The sequence below is a fragment of the Trichomycterus rosablanca genome, chromosome 3 (assembly GCF_030014385.1).
Source record: "Trichomycterus rosablanca isolate fTriRos1 chromosome 3, fTriRos1.hap1, whole genome shotgun sequence".
Lineage (NCBI taxonomy): Eukaryota > Metazoa > Chordata > Actinopteri > Siluriformes > Trichomycteridae > Trichomycterus > Trichomycterus rosablanca.
The window spans coordinates 22,855,133-22,876,731 of NC_085990.1; the positions used below are offsets into that span (position 1 = coordinate 22,855,133).

The 21,599-nt window shown below is 37.9% G+C and overlaps 1 protein-coding gene across 8 annotated transcripts in view; it reads right to left on the reverse strand.

Moving 5' to 3' along the window:
* The window catches only part of obscnb (obscurin, cytoskeletal calmodulin and titin-interacting RhoGEF b), a 195,640-nt gene that overhangs the window by 54,342 nt on the left and 119,699 nt on the right, over window positions 1–21,599 (reverse strand). For all 8 annotated transcript variants that reach the window (XM_062991063.1, XM_062991064.1, XM_062991062.1 and 5 more), the window contains 9 exons: window positions 21,018–21,293; window positions 18,603–18,875; window positions 17,981–18,271; window positions 16,554–16,820; window positions 15,073–16,356; window positions 13,729–14,010; window positions 10,707–10,788; window positions 2,440–2,573; window positions 2,056–2,253 (listed from right to left, as the gene is read on the reverse strand). In XM_062991063.1, coding sequence (XP_062847133.1) covers window positions 2,056–2,253; window positions 2,440–2,573; window positions 10,707–10,788; window positions 13,729–14,010; window positions 15,073–16,356; window positions 16,554–16,820; window positions 17,981–18,271; window positions 18,603–18,875; window positions 21,018–21,293 — 3,087 coding nt within the window. The remainder of the gene's footprint in view (window positions 1–2,055; window positions 2,254–2,439; window positions 2,574–10,706; window positions 10,789–13,728; window positions 14,011–15,072; window positions 16,357–16,553; window positions 16,821–17,980; window positions 18,272–18,602; window positions 18,876–21,017; window positions 21,294–21,599) is intronic.

Consider the following 21,599-nt stretch of genomic DNA (forward strand, 5'->3'; position numbering starts at 1 on the left):
ACTTTAAATACTTTGCATAAACTTGATGTATTTGTCAATAACAGTTAAAAGACTTATGAAATGCTTATAACTGTACTTCAGTATACCTTAGAAACATTGAACAAAAAGATCTAAAAACACTGAAGCATCAAACTTAGCAAAAACCAACATGATGTCAGTCTAAAAACTTTTGGCTACGACTGTATGTCCTAAATAAAATGCAGAAAATCATTTGTGGCATTGGGAGTCCCCTGACTGATACAGAGTTGTCAAGATGATCATTTCACATCGTTAATCAATGATCATTCTTGTACAAATTTCAACTAAAACGGACTTATGGTTCTGACTAAATTATTTTTGGAAATAATGTTTTATAGTTGTAGCTTACTCCCTTGCAAAGCTAGGAAAGCTAATGTTATCTAGTTATCAACCTTGAAAAGTTTAAATAGCTCTTTGTTCTGCTGTATTATGTTTAAATTATATGAATGGCATGTGAATCAATAATAGTTATACTACTATTTTTCAATTACCAATCAGTGTTCTTCTCTGTACACTATGTATTCACTCGCAGTAGTTCATACAGAGAATACACTTAGCCTCCTCTATGTTTTGATAAATCCAACTTTTATTTTCATCTACCAAATTTGTGTAACATGGACTAACTAAAAAGACTACACTGTATATTTGAACAATACAGCATTAAACAACATTTTGAAACATAAGTGTAAAAACTCTTCAGGAATATAGAGTATTTTACTTTCAGAATAAACTGTTTAACAGCTAGTATAATGTAGAGGATGTCACAAAGGTAGTGACAGCCTGGACCTACAACATTTTCAGTAGAGCTGTGCTTACAGACGTTAAGTGTGTGTGAATATGCTCGTTCAGCATACTAGTTTTACAATAGTAGTGCATAATATGTTGTAAAATAACATATAATGTGGCAGTTGTAGCCTAGCGGTTAAGGTATTGGACTAGTAAACAGAAGGTTGCTGGTTTAAACCCCACCACTGCCAGGTTGCCACTGTTGGGCCCTAGAGCAAGGCCCTTAACACTGTATTGCTTAGACTGTATAATGTAAGTCGCTTTGGACAAAAGCGTCTGCTAAATGCCGAAAATGTTTAAGGATAAAGGTTATCGAACAACAACTGGTCGATTGTGAAAAAATTACTTGCCTCCCTAATTAATTAACCAAACATAATGAATGACTGGGTTTAAACTGAATACACCTAGGCCTGACTACTACTACCAGCCATGTTAAATCTAATCCTATCTTAAATAGAAGCTCCTCCAGCAAGTGAAGAAAGCCTTAAGAAGTCACACAGTATGTCACAATTAAAAGAAATTGTGGAAAATTGAAAACAACCGTTATTAAGACAGGAAAGGTTTATAAAACCATTTCCTAGGTTCACTGGTTTCATTAAACCATAATGAAAGCCATCATTTCCAAATAAAGAAAACTAGGAACTGTAGTATGGCCTACTAAATATTTCTTTAAAATGGCATCAATAAGTCATCCAAGCTTTTACAAAAACAAAAAAAATTTTAATAGGAGAAAAAAATGTTTTATAAAGGAAAAAACAATGCTAACCAGGAGGAACATAAAGTCTTGTCTAAGGTTTGCCAAAAAACTTTCAAGACTCCCAAGCCTGGAATAATGTTTTACATACTGATGTAATGTAAACATTTCTACATATATACTAAACATTTGATAAAATAGGATAAAGTAATAATATTACTAGGGGTTTTTAAAACCTGAATGTATCATTCAAGTTCAGATGCATTAACATCCTTAATATAATGTCAGTGGGGCACTGAAGCATTTCACAGCAGTGGTGATTAAATGGCTGATGTTTTCCTAAACTGCACTGTAGGTGGTCAATAAAAACAATGAAAATCTTTTCTTTGTACTTCTGTCAGGTTAAGAAAAGTTCAAGACAATTAATGCACATATTCTTATTTTTCATGCATTTTACAAAATGTTCTTTTCTTTTCTGGAATTGGGGTTTGTAACTGTTTTCATATATTTTTTTAATTTTATAGTTTTAATAAATTGTCAAAAACTATTTTACTTACTAAGCACAACCATGCGTGCAGAGGAATAAGCGGAGCCGGCTGCATTGGTAATGTAGGCAGAATAGTCTCCACTATCATCACAGTTCACCTCCAGAATCTCCAGACTGTGCATATCTTTCTCTGTTAACATGACAATTCTCTCTGTGGGTTGCAGTGCTGTACCATCCTTGAACCAGTACACTTTTGGTGTAGGAAATCCTAAAAAAAATACATTCAAAAATAAGGGCAGCTTACTGGCCTGCATATAAAAATCATTGTTAAAAGGGATTACATGAATATTTTCAGTAGGCTTACAAATTAATTGCACTCTGCAGTTTAATTTTTTACAAAGTGAAATACAGTAGAACATTAAAAACCCTCGAATTTTCTTTTAAACAGACTGACCTTTGACCCTGATGCACATCTTGGCATTGGGTGCTCCAGGACTGAGGAACAGGTCATGTAACTCATCCAATATTTGAGGGAGTTGCTCATCCTCCACCACTGATTCAAAGGCGTCTGTGTCCCTGTTCTCAGAACTATACATGTGTTTGAAATCAAAAGTTAATATACATTTGTAAGGAACATATATACATATGTCTTGGCAGTAAAGAGATTTCAATTATTTTCTCAAATGTTTTTCTATAACTAAATAATGGAATTATACTTCTTTAGAAATAAAGACCAATAAAAAAAGTGCTGTGAAAAAATATTTTCCCCTTCACTTGATTTGTTTTATTTTGTCATATTCTGTTGATTCATTGTCTTACCACAGCATCTCATTTGATTCAAAATTGACCAAATTTTGGTAGACTGTAAGGGTTCATCACTGATTCAAGGTTTCTCCATTTATTAGATGCAGCCCTTACTGTGGCTACATCTATTCAGCCATCACAACTAAACTGGTCTAGATGAGCAGGCTACCCCAGAGACTCTTATAAGAACTTGGTTGTTTCAGGTGCTCTGAGACAGTTTCCATTTCTGGACTATCCCTATTCTATTCACTTCCTCTGTTGCGATCTGTGAATGTCTTTGTGTCTTTTGTTTGTTACTTTCTTTTCTCTTTAAACAAAAGCTCCCCTCAATGGACATTTGTGCCCCACACTTGTTTGGGGTGGTAGGGCAGCACGCAGGCACGCCCTACCCACCCTGATTGATGGGGTGTTCAACTTGCGGAGAATTATCTACATAGATCCTATACAGAATCAGACATGCACCCACCTTGCCTTGCCATTATGGTTCGGAATAAATGACATGAAGGTGCAGATAACTGACATGTCAGTTCCTCTTTACTTACATTGAGCATTAATTTGCTTGGTGTAAATGTTTCTATTTATTACAGTTTATTATTTACAGATTTGTCGGCTCCCCTATTGGCATACAGCCGTCACTTGAAACCATGATTGCATGTGCTCTAAGCAGCATGTTGTTTTGTTTTCATTTATGCCGTTGTTTTTATGTTACTTTGTTGACATTATTTTAGTGATTGCTTTTATTTTCCTTTTACATTTTTTGTTTTTAGCCACAGTATTGTTCTGGGTCTGCAAATTAGCAGCAGTCTGCAAATTAGGTTCACTTTAAATTTTTGCAGGTGTAGGTCTACACCTGGCACCTCTGTAAGGTAAACATAGGCAAAGTGTGCATGGAGAAGAAAAGGTAAAAGGTTCAAACATAACAACTACAATAATACTGTCAATCATTTGCTTTCTGTACAACTGGTGCATTGTACAAAATGGCTAAAAAATTAAATTGATTTGTTAAAAATATTAAAATGCTAGATAAAACGGTTGAATGGGTGTTCAAGAGAAAATGACTTTTTTTCCTTAAAAATCAAAATCAGGCTTAAATAAAGCTTAACTATTAAAGATTTGTAGATTAAATCTGGTTAAACATTTGGTTACAGTAATTTTGTGTGTTCCAAAATATACTATTTACATCTGTGCAAAAAGCTTGTTAATGGTTATCAAATTTGGATAATTAAGTTACAAAGTTTTAAAAAATATTTTATGTGATTTTAGACAAACAGACAAACAGATGCTGTCAATAAAAATTTATGTGAAACATATAAGACTTTGGGGAAGGGAGTAAGAGTTTTAGTAGACATTTTAGTAGAACCAAATAATACAATAAAATAAGTAAGCAATCCAAAGACAGCCAGAATCCAGAATCGACAGAAATAGCAGGGCAAGGTCAGAAACTACTGCTGAACATGCATGACTTTCAAACCCTCAGATGGTACTGCATTAGACACCATCATGCTACTGTAAAAAATATTGCTTAACCTAACCCAGTCCATCGCTGCATTAAAATATGCAATCTGAAACATTATTACACAAAGATAAAACAATACATCAATTTGAGATGGGCCAAGAGACAGTGGAATCAGGTGGGAATGGATGAGTCCATGTTTCAACTTGTTTTCAGGACAATTGGATGTCAAGATTTCCATGCCAAAGACAAAAATAGCATCATACTTTGTGCTGTGCAATGTTGTCAAAGTACTGACCTAGTCTGGTAACACAGTCTGTTCCAGAACTACTTTTAAACAGACAGGGCGCCATATGATTTGTTTGCTAAGTTTAACTTAAGATAACACTTTATTGAATACATTGGAAATGTATTTATTTTTACACTAAAACACTTAAAAGATGTTTTAGGTGTTATTTTATCCTGTTCTTCCTGAAAACAGGTCTTGAGATATGCAACAGTACGGGGTTGTCGTCACATTTTTTGTTTCAAAATGCTACACACGTTCTCTATTGGGAACAGGTCACAAGATCCTTTTCTTTGGTAGCCATGCTTTTGTAATGTGTGCGGCATATGGTTTTGCATTGTCTCATTGAAAAATGCACAGGTGTCCCTGGAAAAGATGTCATCTTTTGCAGTTATAAATTCTTAATGTACTTTTCTGCATTCATTCTGCCATAACAGAAGTGTAAGTACCTTTGCCAAGAGACAACCCTATACTATACCTTTTCGTCTTTAGTATTAAGCACACAGCATCTATTTCTTTCAAAAAAAGAAATCTAAAATACTGACAATACATGCTTTCACTGTGTGATTATCCGTCCCAGATGCCTCTGAGTCCCAAAAAACCAAACACTGATTCTGGACATTAACATAAAGTTTAACATAAAGCTTTTTTTGCACAGCAAAGTTTTAGGTGGCATTTGTAACTATTACAGTGCTTGACAAATGTTGTCTATATTTGCTCCTCAAAGTCTTAACCTTTTGTGGATACTACTTTTGTTCCAAATCATGATTATACAGGGTGGGCCATTTATATGGATACACCTAAATAAAATGGGAATGGTTGGTGATATTAACTTCCTGTTTGTGGCACATTAGTATATGGGAGGGGGAAAACTTTTCAAGATGGGTGGTGACCATGGCGGCCATTTTGAAGTCGGCCATTTTGGATCCAACTTTAGTTTTTTCAATGGGAAGAGGGTCATGTGACATCAAACTTATTGAGAATTTCACAAGAAAAACAATGGTGTGCTTGGTTTTAACGTAACTTTATTCTTTCATGAGTTATTTACAAGTTTCTGACCACTTATAAAATGTGTTCAAAGTGCTGCCCATTGTGTTGGATTGTCAATGCAACCCTCTTCTCCCACTCTTCACACCACACACTAATAGCAACACCGCAGAAGAAATGCTAGCACAGGCTTCCAGTATCCGTAGTTTCAGGTGCTGCACATCTCGTATCTTCACAGCATAGACAATTGCCTTCAGATGACCCCAAAGATAAAAGTCTAAGGGGGTCAGATCGGGAGACCTTGGGGGCCATTCAACTGGCCCACGACGACCAATCCACTTTCCAGGAAACTGTTCATCTAGGAATGCTCGGACCTGACACCCATAATGTGGTGGTGCACCATCTTGCTGGAAAAACTCAGGGAACGTGCCAGCTTCAGTGCATAAAGAGGGAAACAGATCATCATGTAGCAATTTCAAATATCCAGTGGCCTTGAGGTTTCCATTGATGAAGAATGGCCCCACTATCTTTGTACCCCATATACCACACCATACCATCAATTTTTGTGTTCCAACAGTCTTGGAGGGATCTATCCAATGTGGGTTAGTGTCAGACCAATAGCGGTGGTTTTGTTTGTTAACTTCACCATTCACATAAAAGTTTGCCTCATCACTGAACAAAATGTTCTGTGTAAACTGAGGGTCCTGTTCCAATTTTTGTTTTGCCCATTCTGCAAATTCAGTGCGCCGATCTGGGTCATCCTCGTTGAGATGCTGCAGCAGCTGGAGTTTGTAAGGGTGCCATTTGTGAGTAGCTAATATCCGCCGAAGGGATGTTCGACTGATGCCACTCTCCAGTGACATGCGGCGAGTGCTACGCTGTGGGCTCTTGCTGAATGAAGCTAGGACAGCCACTGATGTTTCTTCATTAGTGACAGTTTTCATGCATCCACATTTTGGCAAATCCAACACTGAACCAGTTTCACGAAACTTGGCAAGCAGTTTGCTAACTGTAGCATGTAAATAAAATAAATAAACTTAAAAAGAGCCTCACAGTGAAGATAAACCAGAGCAGCGCGCGCGTGTGTGTGTGTGTGCGCCTTTAGAAGAGACGCTTTGTTCACTGTATCGCTATAAGTGATTCATTGATTCACGAGTCATTTTTCGCGAAGCGTAAGTTTCTCTTCTCAGTTATCTCTCCGTGTTTACTGTTATTAATTAAATGTCGTGGTTTTAAATAAACACCAACTACTACAGAACATTTTGTGTGACTCTCTTACATTAAAAAGCTTAATTAAAAAGCTTAATTAAACTGCTATTACCACAGATCTGTAACCGAGTCAGACTCGTTCCGTCTAAGGAGCTAAAAGTTCAGCAGATGATCCTGAACTAACGAATTTGGTAATTAATAAACTTTTGCCTCTGATTGGCTCTGTAACGTTTTCTGTTCTCATCTACATCACAAGCAAGAACCGCTTACGATTTACCAAAGTGAACCAGGAGTTTATATAACGTGCTGATAGAATCGACTCAGATGTGACCGGGTTGAATTATCTTTTTAAAGTAAATATTACAATCAGCAAAATTACATCGTATGTATGATGCACAACGTTAATGATGTTATTTTAGGTCATGAAGAGCTTTCACGATGGTTTCTGTACGATTGTTGATGAATGGTGATGTGATGGTTGGCGAGTCGTAGCTCAAAGTCTGGATCAATCCACTGAGATGTTAACTTAACGTGATCTTTATATAATCACACGATCGGATCGGCTACTTTTAGGAAATATCGCCGATCGCCGATAGCATATTTTGATTAAAAATCGGCCGATACCGATTCATAGCCGATCGATCGTCCCATCTCTAGTAGTCAGTGTACAGCTTGTATAGCAGTGTAGATTTACTGTCTTCTGAAAATAACTCAACACACAGCCATTAATGTCTAAATGGCTGGCAACATAAGTGAGTACACCCCACAGTGAACATGTCCAAATTGTGCCCAAAGTGTCAATATTTTGTGTGACCACCATTATTATCCAGCACTGCCTTAACCCTCCTGGGCATGGAATTCACCAGAGCTGCACAGGTTGCTACTGGAATCCTCTTCCACTCCTCCATGATGACATCACGGAGCTGGTGGATGTTAGACACCTTGAACTCCTCCACCTTCCACCTGAGGATGCGCCACAGGTGCTCAATTGGGTTTAGTCCATCACCTTTACCTTCAGCTTCCTCAGCAAGGCAGTTGTCATCTTGGAGGTAGTGTTTGGGGTCGTTATCCTGTTGGAAAACAGTTTTCGAAGGGAGGGGATCATGCTCTGTTTCAGAATGTCACAGTACATGTTGGAATTCATGTTTCCCTCAATGAACTGCAGCTCCCCAGTGCCAGCAACACTCATGCAGCCCAAGACCATGATGCTACCACCACCATGCTTGACTGTAGGCAAGATACAGTTGTCTTGGTACTTCTCACCAGGGCGCCGCCACACATGCTGGACACCATCTGAGCCAAACAAGTTTATCTTGGTCTCGTCAGACCACAGGGCATTCCAGTAATCCATGTTCTTGGACTGCTTGTCTTCAGCAAACTGTTTACGGGCTTTCTTGTGCGTCAGCTTCCTTCTGGGAGGACGACCATGCAGACCGAGTTGATGCAGTGTGCGGCGTATGGTCTGAGCACTGACAGGCTGACCTCCCACGTCTTCAACCTCTGCAGCAATGCTGGCAGCACTCATGTGTCTATTTTTTAAAGCCAACCTCTGGATATGACGCCGAACACGTGGACTCAACTTCTTTGGTCGACCCTGGCGAAGCCTGTTCCGAGTGGAACCTGTCCTGGAAAACCGCTGTATGACCTTGGCCACCATGCTGTAGCTCAGTGTCAGGGTGTTAGCAATCTTCTTATAGCCCAGGCCATCTTTGTGGAGAGCAACAATTCTATTTCTCACATCCTCAGAGAGTTCTTTGCCATGAGGTGCCATGTTGAATATCCAGTGGCCAGTATGAGAGAATTGTACCCAAAACACCAAATTTAACAGCCCTGCTCCCCATTTACACCTGGGACCTTGACACATGACACCAGGGAGGGACAACGACACATTTGGGCACAATTTGGACATGTTCACTGTGGGGTGTACTCACTTACAGGGGTTGGACAAAATAACTGAAACACCTGTCATTTTAGTGTGGGAGGTTTCATGGCTAAATTGGACCAGTCTGGTGGCCAATCTTCATTATTTGCACATTGCACCAGTAAGAGCAGAGTGTGAAGGTTCAATTAGCAGGGTAAGAGCACAGTTTTGCTCAAAATATTGCAATGCACACAACATTATGGGTGACATACCAGAGTTCAAAAGAGGACAAATTGTTGGTGCACGTCTTGCTGGCGCATCTGTGACCAAGACAGCAAGTCTTTGTGATGTATCAAGAGCCACGGTATCCAGGGTAATGTCAGCATACCACCAAGAAGGACAAACCACATCCAACAGGATTAACTGTGGACGCAAGAGGAAGCTGTCTGAAAGGGATGTTCGGATTCTAACCCGGATTGTATCCAAAAAACATAAAACCACGGCTGCCCAAATCACGGCAGAATTAAATGTGCACCTTGACTCTCCTGTTTCCACCAGAACTGTCCGTCGGGAGCTCCACAGGGTCAATATACACGGCCGGGCTGCTATAGCCAAACCTTTGGTCACTCGTGCCAATGCCAAACATCGGTTTCAATGGTGCAAGGAGCGCAAATCTTGGGCTGTGGACAATGTGAAACATGTATTGTTCTCTGATGAGTCCACCTTTACTGTTTTCCCCACATCCGGGAGAGTTACGGTGTGGAGAAGCCCCAAAGAAGCGTACCACCCAGACTGTTGCATGCCCAGAGTGAAGCATGGGGGTGGATCAGTGATGGTTTGGGCTGCCATATCATGGCATTCCCTTGGCCCAATACTTGTGCTAGATGGGCGCGTCACTGCCAAGGACTACCGAACCATTCTGGAGGACCATGTGCATCCAATGGCGGTGCCGTGTATCAGGATGACAATGCACCAATACACACAGCAAGACTGGTGAAAGATTGGTTTGATGAACATGAAAGTGAAGTTGAACATCTCCCATGGCCTGCACAGTCACCAGATCTAAATATTATTGAGCCACTTTGGGGTGTTTTGGAGAAGCGAGTCAGGAAACGTTTTCCTCCACCAGCATCACGTAGTGACCTGGCCACTATCCTGCAAGAAGAATGGCTTAAAATCCCTCTGACCACTGTGCAGGACTTGTATATGTCATTTCCAAGACGAATTGACGCTGTATTGGCCGCAAAAGGAGGCCCTACACCATACTAATAAATTATTGTGGTCTAAAACCAGGTGTTTCAGTTATTTTGTCCAACCCCTGTATGTTGCCAGCTATTTAGACATTAATGGCTGTGTGTTGAGTTATTTTCAGAAGACAGTAAATCTACACTGCTATACAAGCTGTACACTGACTACTCTAAGTTATATCCAAGTTTCATGTCTATAGTGTTGTCCCATTAAAAGATATAATGAAATATTTGCAAAAATGTGAGGGGTGTACTCACTTTTGTGATACACTGTAGTTAGGTATAGGTAGTTGGTTGCTAAAGTTTTGTTACCAGGTTGCCAAGGTTGCTTAACTGTTGCTAAGTGGTTAAGTTATAGCTAGTCTGTTCCCATGCTAATTGGTAAGTTGCTAAGTGGTTGTTAAGGTGTTGCTAGGCAGTTGCCAAGGTGTACCGGGTGATTATTAAGCTGTTACTAGGTGGTTGCTAGAGTGTTGCTAAGTGGTTGTAAAAGTATACTGAGTGGTTAATAAGGTGTTTTGTTAGGTGGGTAGTATGATATAGAGGGTTGCTAAGGTGTTTAAGGTGATTGCTAAGCTGCTGATGAGTGGTTGTTATGGTGTTCTAGGTGGTTGCTAGGTTGTAAGCAGGTATTGTATGTGGGGGTAATTTTTGTGTGTGATCAAACAGTTGTTGGGGTGCAAATCCTTTTGCTCAGACAGGTGTTTGTGTGTGTGCAAGAATTATTGGTGTGATTGTGTGTGTGTAAGTATTATTAGCATGATTAAAGTAGATCTAGAAGAAGACAAAGATTGCATTAATTAATTAATTAAGGTTGCATTAATGAGCATGCATCAAAAGAAGAATAAGAAAATAATTAGAAGAATTGTTTTACCTGGATACAAAGCTTTTGGCACTAATATATGAGGAGGTCTCTGTGGCATCAGCTGCTGTATCATAGTCTGAGCTGCACGACACTGCAAAAATAAATTATTGGTACAATTTAAATACACAAAGTATATTACATATTTTAAAAAATTGTTCAGTACAATAATATCATTCTGTTCTATTCTGTACAGGATATTATACAACAGTTAGTTCCGACCTTACAATCTGATTGGTTGAGAAGCGTTCTAACTGTGCTGATATTCGTGATAACAGCACGGCCTTTTCACACCACAACTGTATTACTCCGCTGACGCGTTGCCATTAACGACAAGCTTCATGCACACAAACGCGCACGCAGGCGACACAGACTTTATTCCCGATCGCGTTTTAAATCCGTTATTTGATATACAATCTAGTGCACTGTGTAGGGAACATAAATCAATTGTCTAATTCACTATCTAGTGCACTATGTAGGCAACATATCCATGATCTGTTACACAATCTAGTGCACTATGTAGGGAACATTAATGTGTTTGTAACGCAAACAGTTAGCTTAATAGCCCAGTTAGCAGCTCCTAGAAGTTCTGTTATCACCCATAATCCTTTGGTGTGTGCGAGAGGTTTTTTATTTCTTTTTTTTTCCCTTCGGAGGTTCTTGCCTTTTTCTTCTTGTTCTTCTTACCTACATGAAATGAGTTTTTGCAACTTGGGATGTCTGCTTTGTAGTGTTAAACTTTATATTCGTTGTGGAACTACTTTTTGGCAGAAGGTATTGTCAATATTAAAGCATATTTATTATGAAATTCAGGGCTTCTTTGATTTATTTTCTTTCTTTATTTTGTAAAAACTGTTGTATCTCGCCTTCGGCTCGTGCCTGCGACCAAATCACAGCCGTGATGTTATTCGCGATAACACACTCCCTCTCGTGTTCTATTGCTTAATTATGTTTTGTCCAAAAGAGTTGGGATAGTAAAACATTTATCACTTTTAACAATGCTTCAAAGACACTTTGGCTCTGAGAATACCAAGCAAGAAAATTCAAGTGGTATTTTGTACCATTCTTCCTGCAAACAATGTGTGCAACAGTACAAGTTGTCATTGTCACATTTTTCGCATCAAAATTACCCGTACTCTTCTTCTGCAAATCTTAATGTACTTTTCTGCATTGACGCTGCCATCACAGAAGTGTGAATTATCTTTGCCAAGGGCACTGACACAACCCCATACCATGACAGACCTTGGCTTGTTGCTGATAACAGTCTGGTTGGTCCGTGTCCATTTCTTCTCCCAGGTCCATCCCAAATGCTTCAGAGCAGAACTAAGCACAACTTCTACATATACTTCTATATAGACAGCATTCTATATATTTGCTGCAAAAAATGCTTTCAAAAATAGCTGTGTCTAGTATTCATTTTAATTGAATTAACACAATGCAAGGTGAATGAAAAAAGAGAAATCTAAATCAAATCAATATTTGGTGTGATCACCCTTTGCCTTCAGAACAGCATAAATTCTTCTAGGTACACTTGCACACAGTTTTTGAAGGAACTTGGCAGGGAGGTTGTTTCAACCATCACGGAAGACTAACCACAGATCCTTAATGTAGATCCTGTGGATGTGGATCCTGTGGATGTAGGCTTGCTCAAATCCTTCTGTTTTTTCATGTAATCCCAGACAGACTCAATTACGTTAAGATCAGGTCTCTTGCCCTAATAATCACTTTCCTTGTTCTTCTTTACACTGAGGATAGTTCTTTATGACATTGGCTGTAGTTTGGCTATTTCTCACCCAGTTTTAAGCCTTTTACACACCTGTTTCTGTTTTAGTTAATGACTGAGTTTCAACCTACATATGAAAAGTACGATCATCTGTTTGGTATGATTGGTCAATAATACACCTGACCATAAACCTACAAAATCCTTGACTTTGTGCAAGTGTATCCAAAATAATTGATGCTGTTGAAGGCAAAGAATGGTCACACCAAATACTGATTTGCTTTAGATTTCTTCTTTGTTCATTCTCATTGTGTTTTATTAATTGACAAAAATAATCACTTCTATTTTTGAAAACATTATTTTTTTACATTTTTTTCCCCACACCTTTCTAAAACTTTTGTATAGAACTATATACTATATGTATATACCGATCAGCCATAACATTAAAACCACCTCCTTGTTTCTACATTCACTGTCCATTTTATCAGCTCCACTTACCATATAGAAGCACTTTGTAGTTCTACAATTACTGACTGTAGTCCATCTGTTTCTCTGCATGCTTTGTTAGCCCCCTTTCATGCTGTTCTTCAATGGTCAGGACTCTCTCAAGACCACTACAGAGCAGGTATTATTTGGGTGGTGGGTAATTCTCAGCACTGCAGTGACACTGACATGGTGGTGGTGTGTTAGTGTGTGTTGTGCTGGTATGAGCAGATCAGACACAGCAGCGCTGATGGAGTTTTTAAACACCTCACTGTCACTGCTGGACTGAGAATAGTCCACCAACCAAAAATACCCAGCCAACAGAGCCCCATGGGCAGCGTCCTGTGACCACTGCTGAAAGTCTAGAAAATGACCATTTCAAACAGCAGCAATAGATGAGCGATCGTCTCTGACTTTGCATCTACAAGGTGGACCAACTAGGTAGGAGTGTGGACAGTGAGTGGACACGGTATTTAAAAACTCCAGCAGCGCTGCTGTGTCTGATCCACTTATACCAGCACAACACACAAACACACCACCACCATGTTAGTGTCACTGCAGTGCTGAGAATCATCCACCATCTAAATAATACCTGCACTGTGGTGATCCTGTGGGGGTCCTGACCATTGAAAAACAGTGTGAAAGCAGGCTAAAAAGTATGTAGAGAAATAGATGGACTACAGTCAGTAAGAACTACAAAGAACTACAAAGTGCTCCTATATGGTAAGTGGAGCTGATAAAATGAACAGTGTGTGTAGAAACAAGGAGGTGGTTTTAATGTTATGGCTGATTATATATATATATATATATACACACTTTATATATGCTTACTTTCCACCCTAAGCTCTGCCCTGCTGGAAGCAATGCCACTATTATTCTCAGCCATACAGCGGTACACTCCCATGTCAAATGGTTGTACAGCTGTAATGATCAGTTGATGACAGCCCTCCTGATTTTCATTTATCATATAGTGGTCATCTTCTTCTAGCACCTTCCCATCTTTGAACCAGCGAATGATGGGGGGTGGGTTGCCACTGATCACACAGTCAAAGCTAACTGGGTAGCCATCATGGACCTCTTGGGTTTGGAGCTGTGTCAGAAAGACTGGAGCTGCTGTGAGTCAAAAAAAATCAAGAGTTTATGATAAAATGAGTGCAAAAATGTCAATATTACTGCCAAGCAAAGCATCTCTTTAAAAGAGGACCTGAAGCAACACTAAACATTTTATGTAACTGATATAGATAATTAAATAATTAGATGCCCTGCAATGGATTGGTGCTCTGTCCAGGGTATTCTTGTATTGCACCCAGTGTTTCCTGGTGTAATAGGGCCTGCTGAAACCCTGACCAGGTTGATTAAAATAAAATTAAATGATATCCAGCATACAATTCCCATGAAAACATATAGCTGATGCATCAATTTTTAAAAGTCAAATTAAATAAAACATGTCATAAATAACTTTAAAACATTTAAATATGCTCTAACTAAACATTTCTAAATCTGGGAACATACAGTGGATACAAAAAGTCTACACACCCGTGTTACAAAGCTAAGTGTCTGTGAAGTAAAAAAAAAATTAATGAAATGAAAAATTTTAGTCTTTTTCTACCTTTGATTTGATCTGTAGTTTGTATAATTTAAATTAAAAACATTTTAGGGGGTAAAATGAAAAAACAACTTAAATAAAATAAAATAAAAAAAACAATATGGTTGCAAAAATATACACACCCTTGAACTTATACTTTGTTGAAGCGCCTTTTAATTTCATGACAGCATTCAATCTTTTTTGGGTAGACTAAATGTTTACATCTTAGTTTGGCTATCTTTGCCCACTATTCCTTGCAAAAGTGCTGTAAATCTGACAGACGGCAAAGGCATGTCCTGTGCACATCCTTTTCAGGTCACCCAACAGATTTTTAATTGAATTTAGGTCTGGGATCTGACTGGTCCGAGAGCCCAGATGGCAGGTGTGTTTACGACAATTTAACATAAGTTTGAATATGATTGGTTAATACTGAACACAGCCACATTCCCAATTATAAGGATGCGCACAATTATGCAACATCATTATTTTTTTTACTTGCCCCTCTAAACATTTCAGTTTGTTATTCAATAGACTTGCAAAGATTATAGGTAGACCTAATAGATAAAAACAATGCAATAAAAGTGTCATACCTGGGACTCCACTAGTGACAACAGGTGTTTGTGTATTAGGTGTACGGGTTTGGTAACCATCTTGGTTGAAGCCAGTCTTTTTTATACGTAGATCTACATTTGCCCCTGTTTCTACAATAGTGGTTTCTACTGGCACTCCCTGTTGTGTAAACATCTGATGAAATTGTTTTGATGCTTCCTGAGCATTACTGTGGGTATCAAAGCGAATATAAATGTAACCATCATCCTCATGATAACAATGTGAATCAGGTGGCTGCAAGTCACCCTCATCAGCACTGACAAAAGGTTCTTCTTCCACATCTGGTGGAAGGCGTGTACAAAGAAGCCTCTGTAGTCTCTTGCTTGCTTGTCGTAATGACTCATCCATCTCACTGCCAGAGCTCTCAGGCTCACTGTCTGCACTGTAGCCCAGAGTGAGTGGCCGAAAGCTTGATGAATCTTGCGGGGAACCAACAATTACTTTTCCACTGTGAGCAGTAATACCAAACTTATTTGTCACCTCACAAGTGTACACTCCTGTATCTTTGGTTGTAGCAGCAGTTACAATCAAAGAGCAAGTGCCATCATTGTATATGTCTATGTGATAATGTTTGCCATCTGCCAACGGTTCTCCATCCTTAAGCCAGCGAACCTTGTCTGGCTTGCCCTGTGTGACACATTCAAGATGAATTGTCCCATTGGGTTCTTTGGTCTGATCTTTAAAGACCTCTTTAAAAACAGGCTGCATGTTCTTTCTGGTTTTGTAGCCTTTGAACGCTGCCTGGATCTTAATAGCTGCCTCTTGCAACCCTGGATCACTGTCCTCCATAAGTGTATTACATGGCGCATGCTGCACTGATTGCTCCGTCATTTGAAAATGACTATTAAGACTCTTTGATGCAATGGTGTCACTTTCATCTACCAATATGACAGTGGGCTTGCTGCTCTGCTCAAGGAAGGATTCAAGACCTGGTGTACAACTAGTGGATTCAGAGCTGGTATACAGTTTTGACTCTGATTTTATGTTTGCAGTGACCATACTGAGGTTCTTCTTTTCTTTACTCTGCTCTTTCTCCTGTACCATAGCATCCTGATCTTGTGGCCTTTCTTTTCCATCCTCTTCTGGCAACTCAGAGATTGAATCTAGAGTGGGTTCCCTGCTCATTCTGCGTTTCTTAGCCAGAGCTTCCCATAAAGCATGCAGATCACCCTCAGAGGCAGAGTCAGGGGGCAAGCCAGGCTGGTTACTCTCCTTTGGCTCAAGGTGAGAAATTATTGTGCCATCTCCTGTAATTGTGCCATCTCCTGTAAAAAGATGCCGACATTTAGAAGGTTTGCCTTCAGTGGATCTTGACATAAAGTCGTCTGTATTGATTCACAAAATTAGTTGAATAATATAGATTTGTTACAAGAGATAGAAATGACACATACAAAATTTAATAATTATTTCCTCAGGTTATGTAACACTGACAAATTACAGACAAAGTAAAACATTTAAAGACCTTCAAGAGCAAGGGTGGTAGAGGTTTCAATCTCTTCTGAGGCCACACAAGTATAGACCCCCTGATCAGTGGGTTGGAAATCCTTAATGAGCAAAACCTGGGATCTGGCCTCTGTTACCTCTTGGTACTTGACTCCCATCTCAATCTCCTGATTGTCTTTTAGCCATTTAACTGGTATATTCTCAGAAGTAACCTCACATTCCAAATGGGCAATACCCTTTTGGAGTTCAAAGCAACTTAACTTTTTGGTGAATGTCACTGCTGCATCTAAAGTCAAAATAAATAAAAGTAAAAACTGAGGACACATGTTTTCATGCCTTATCATGCAGTGTTTACATAAAGAAAATCTAGTAAGTGCATCACTGTAGCTTAAGCACAATAAAAAATATATTAATTTCCACCATTTATTCAAAGATTTTTATTTAGCTATGATGGTAAAAACAAGAAATCCAGTCCCAAATGTTGTGATTGTATTCTGCCACTTTTTAGCATTCAGTATATGTCCATCATGTAATTGTACAAATTACATGTGTATTATTAACAAAGCTAGGAAACTACGTTTTGATTTACTATGGGTTACAATTTCCCAATAAATGAAGTTCAGAACTAAATTTAAAAAACTGACAATTCTAGAACAAGGGTAGCAAAAGAATATACAAACAGCTTAATTAGGATTGGACACTGTGGATAGGAAATAAAGGTCATACACTTTACTGAAATAAAAAAATATAGCATCTAAACCTGAGTTACCAACAGCACTGCTTTAGAATCGTACTTATATTTTTTTATCGAATCATCTGTGTTTTACAACTTTGAATAAAGCAAGTGCAATTGTTTATTATGCATGAATGGTTAAAATACCTTTTAAACCTTTTAAACACGTTTTTAAACACACAAGTCAGAGTTATGTGGAAATTCTAAATAGCACAACCTTTAAGTATGCAACTATTATGTTATTTACAATTTTCAGGCATTCAAAGTTTGTCATGTACTTTGAGAATACTCTGGCACTGACCACTCTTGTCACCCTTGTCCTACAAAAGTTACCGATTTGATTATTTGATACGTCCACCATATTGTTTTGTCTGATTTTAAAACATGTCATTGTTTTCAGGCTCAAGTTGCTTTTGTGAGTTATAGCTTCCAAACAGGTGGGAGTTATTTGAGATTCTCAGTGATTATTAGCACAAAGCTAAAACATTTAACAAATGTGGGCTTCAATGCAGGCTTCAAATGACTAATTTACAGAATAACACAATATATTAATTAAAAAATGAGAACATTTACTATTGATTCCCGAATTATAATCTGCATCCACAATAAATTATAAAGAGATTTAAGAGAAATTTCTACAGTTTTAAGAACAGATAATTACAGTTTTACTACACAAGATGAATATGGCATGCATTACAGACTGTTTCTCTTACCAAGAGTAACAGTTTGAGGAAGCTGGACAGGATCACCAATGCCAGCAAGGTTAATAGCAGCCACCCGAAACCTGTAACCTGCTCCAGGGATAAGGTTATTAACAAGAAACTCAGTATTGCACACTGGCTCGGCATGGCAGGGCTGCCAAAGTGCACTTTCTACTTCTCGCATTTCTACACGGTATCCAAGGATTGGGCTTCCCCCATCGCTGAGAGGTGTAAACCAGGACAGAGTAACTGATGTAGGCCCCTTACTCACCAATTCTGGATCCTCAGGAGGATCAGGTACACCTAAAATCCAACATAATAAATTAATGCAAAAACAACATCCTTTATAAAAAAAACATCAATAGGAACAATAATAGCAGGCTGAAATTTAAGCGAAATGTTAAGAAAAATGTAAATAAATATATTAAAATGTGGGTTATTTCTACAATATAATGTCATTTACATGCTTAGGAAGTAATTTCCTTTATTTTGTATATAAAAACATATTTATGCAACAGTTATCCTTACACAAAAATGTCACATTTGACTGAGCTTTGCTATTATCTTCTCTCACAAAAAATAGTCACAAAATATCAACTTTTAACATGTACATGATTTACTTGCATATACCTACCAATAGTAATCAGCTTGGCCACTGAAATGGCATCCTGTGCAGCAAAGGTGATCTCCAGGGGTGGCTGGACTTGGGTTTTTTTCAAAATGAGGCTGAACGAACATCCATTTATTTGTATAGCCCAAAGGTCATTTGGCTGTAGTTCATTTCCATTAGCATACCAATTCACATCCTTCTCTGGGACTGCCTTATTCAAAATGCATGTGAACTCCACTTGCTCACCAGCAGTGACTGTTTTATCTTCCAAGGGTTTCACAACTTTAAGTTGCCAGCCTGGACATGTGGATTACATATAACAATAAAAAATGTGTGTCCATGTGCATGTTCCAACAGCAATAACAAAGACAAATTCTACAATCATTTATTATATACAAGATATTTTACAAAAGTATGTTTAGAATCTACAAAAAACAACAAACACAAACAGGCACAGTTGGGCAAGTATGTTTTAAAGTCTAGATAACTTTATTAATTAATTTATTTTTTATTTTCAAATTTGCATCCCAATTATGATATACACAGTTTTCCTGCGTATTCTGGCATTATCTGCCATTTCACAAAATCCATGCAGGCTAGCATGTGTGAACCCACAAGCTGGATTTTTACACTGGCCAGCAGCAGATTCTTACAAAGAGCCTTGGCAGGTAGGTAGCTACTTTCTTCACATTCTTCTGCCCTCATTGAGGCTACTTATCACACAGTAAGAGTCACTGTTGCAATAAAATTCCTTCTGGCATTATATGCCACCCCTCTCTCAGACACAGTCAATTGTGTCTGTTAAGTGCCCAGCCGGGTCAATGGAACCCAAAACTCTGCAGTGGTGTGGTAGCATATTAGACTGCTCCTTCTAAGTGCCAAAAAAATGCATTTCTAAAATACAATTTAGTTTATGACATGTATGAAATTTAAAGTTTAAGACATAAGGTGTATGACAAAGAGTCTGTGAATAATGCTAGGTATTAACAGAAGACCCAAATACTTATTTGCAGTTAAAAACAATTGTAAACACAACCACTGTACCAGATCATTTTAAAAACAAATTTTCATATTTTTAAGTATTATGTTTTTTTTTTAATTAATTTAAAAATAATAATGCATTATTAATTATGGCTGAACTTTAGGCACTGTTTAAAAGTTACTTGTTAGGCCTTAACTGAATTGTTGGGATGTCAAGACTTGTCTTTAGGAATAGTCAGTTGATTACAATTCCAAACCGTAGGAAATTCTTTGACTCATATAAATCTTGTGCTAACACTTAATGAAGTCCTACCATGAAATCAGCTGATGGATGATAACAGAGTAGAGGAAAGCTATAAAGAAGATATCTAACTATGCAAGATCACAAGGTGTCTTGAAAAGTCAAGACACCTTAATATATCTGTGGAAGTTAAGGCAATATTTAAAAAACAAGAAACACTTCAATAGAACTGATTATATACTATCTACAAAGACAAAGCAAAGCCCTCAATTAACAGCAAAGGGTCTAACGAAAGGTTTGGCTGACAAAGGAGTGATGGTACACTGTCTACTGTCACCAGAAGAAAACCTTTACTGGCAATCTCATTACAAAAGTCAACAACTCTACAAAACAAAACAAAGATAAAATATATTTGAAAACAAGTGCTGTGGACAGATCCAGAAAAATAAAACTATTTTATCAAAAGTATATTCAGAAAAGACAGGAACTGCGTTGATAAAAATAGCATATTGTCAACTGTTAATAACGATGGTGGGACATGTAGCAGACAGTGACATGGGTAGATGCATGAATGGCTTCTACTAAATATTAGTAAATTCTGAAAGCAAATATGACACCGTCAGTCAAGAAACTAAAGCTCAAAAAGACGCTACATATAAATACACAATAATAAACATCAAGTTAAACCAGTTTAAGAAGCTGAACATCCAGCGTGAACCACTTTAGGAGACGCAAGCTAAAACTTTTGGAACCTCACAAGCCCCTGACTTTATTAAAATTTGTGTAGATTGGCACACAAGACAGTCCAAATATTCTAGCTGGCTACAAAATCTGCAACCTGTGTAATCTGACAAAGAGGATGCTATAAAGACTTTTTTTTCCATATTTTCAGACTTTATTAAATATAAAGTAACTGCACACCAGTATTAGATGTTATTTAAACAATAAATAAGTAAAATTACTGCTAACATTCTCGCTAACAGAAATATGCCTAAATACCAGGTATACATGAGACCTGTTTTCAGATGTTTAATCTGCACTATCGCTAACATAAATTAAAGGTTATTTTATCCAACATTAGAGAATTTACACTGTGTATATTCTATGTTATATGCTATATTCTAAAATATAATCATGTGGCATGTTTTCCATTTCTATACAGTGTAAAATACTGTAAGAATGGTACACAAAACTAAATATTTTGTAAAATAACCAACCTTTGACCGAAAGAAGTGCAGAAGATGATACAGTGCCAGCCTGAAAGGTCACTGTAGAGTTTTCACCAGCCTTTAAGTCTTTCAGTAGCAAAAGATGCCGACGGCCATTTTCAAAAGAAACAACTTCCACTTTTGATGACTCCTTTACAGGTTTCCCGTCAATCAACCAACAACAGTTTTTAGTCTCAGGAAGTGATAAGGAACACTCAAAAAGTGCTTCTCCACCTTCAATAGTTTCCACATTATCCAGACCTTGAATGATGTCAATGGGTTTGGCTGTAAGACAGGTTAGGAAGGTTAATTCTGTAAATTATTGCCATGTCTAATTTCTAATTTTAAATATACAGGTATCTACAGTATATAAGCACTGTGTTTATTCACCATTTGGGTAACTTTATGCGTAACAATTATGACATACCAAAACAATAAAAAGGCATTATGAAATATTTAAAATAAAGTGCAAAACCACCAACTCAAATAAAATCACATAAAAATGAGCTTGAAATCATTCAAAAATGTAAAAATTCATCACCTTAACTACCTACCTGCACCTCTTTAGTGGATGCCAATGGATGATTTAAA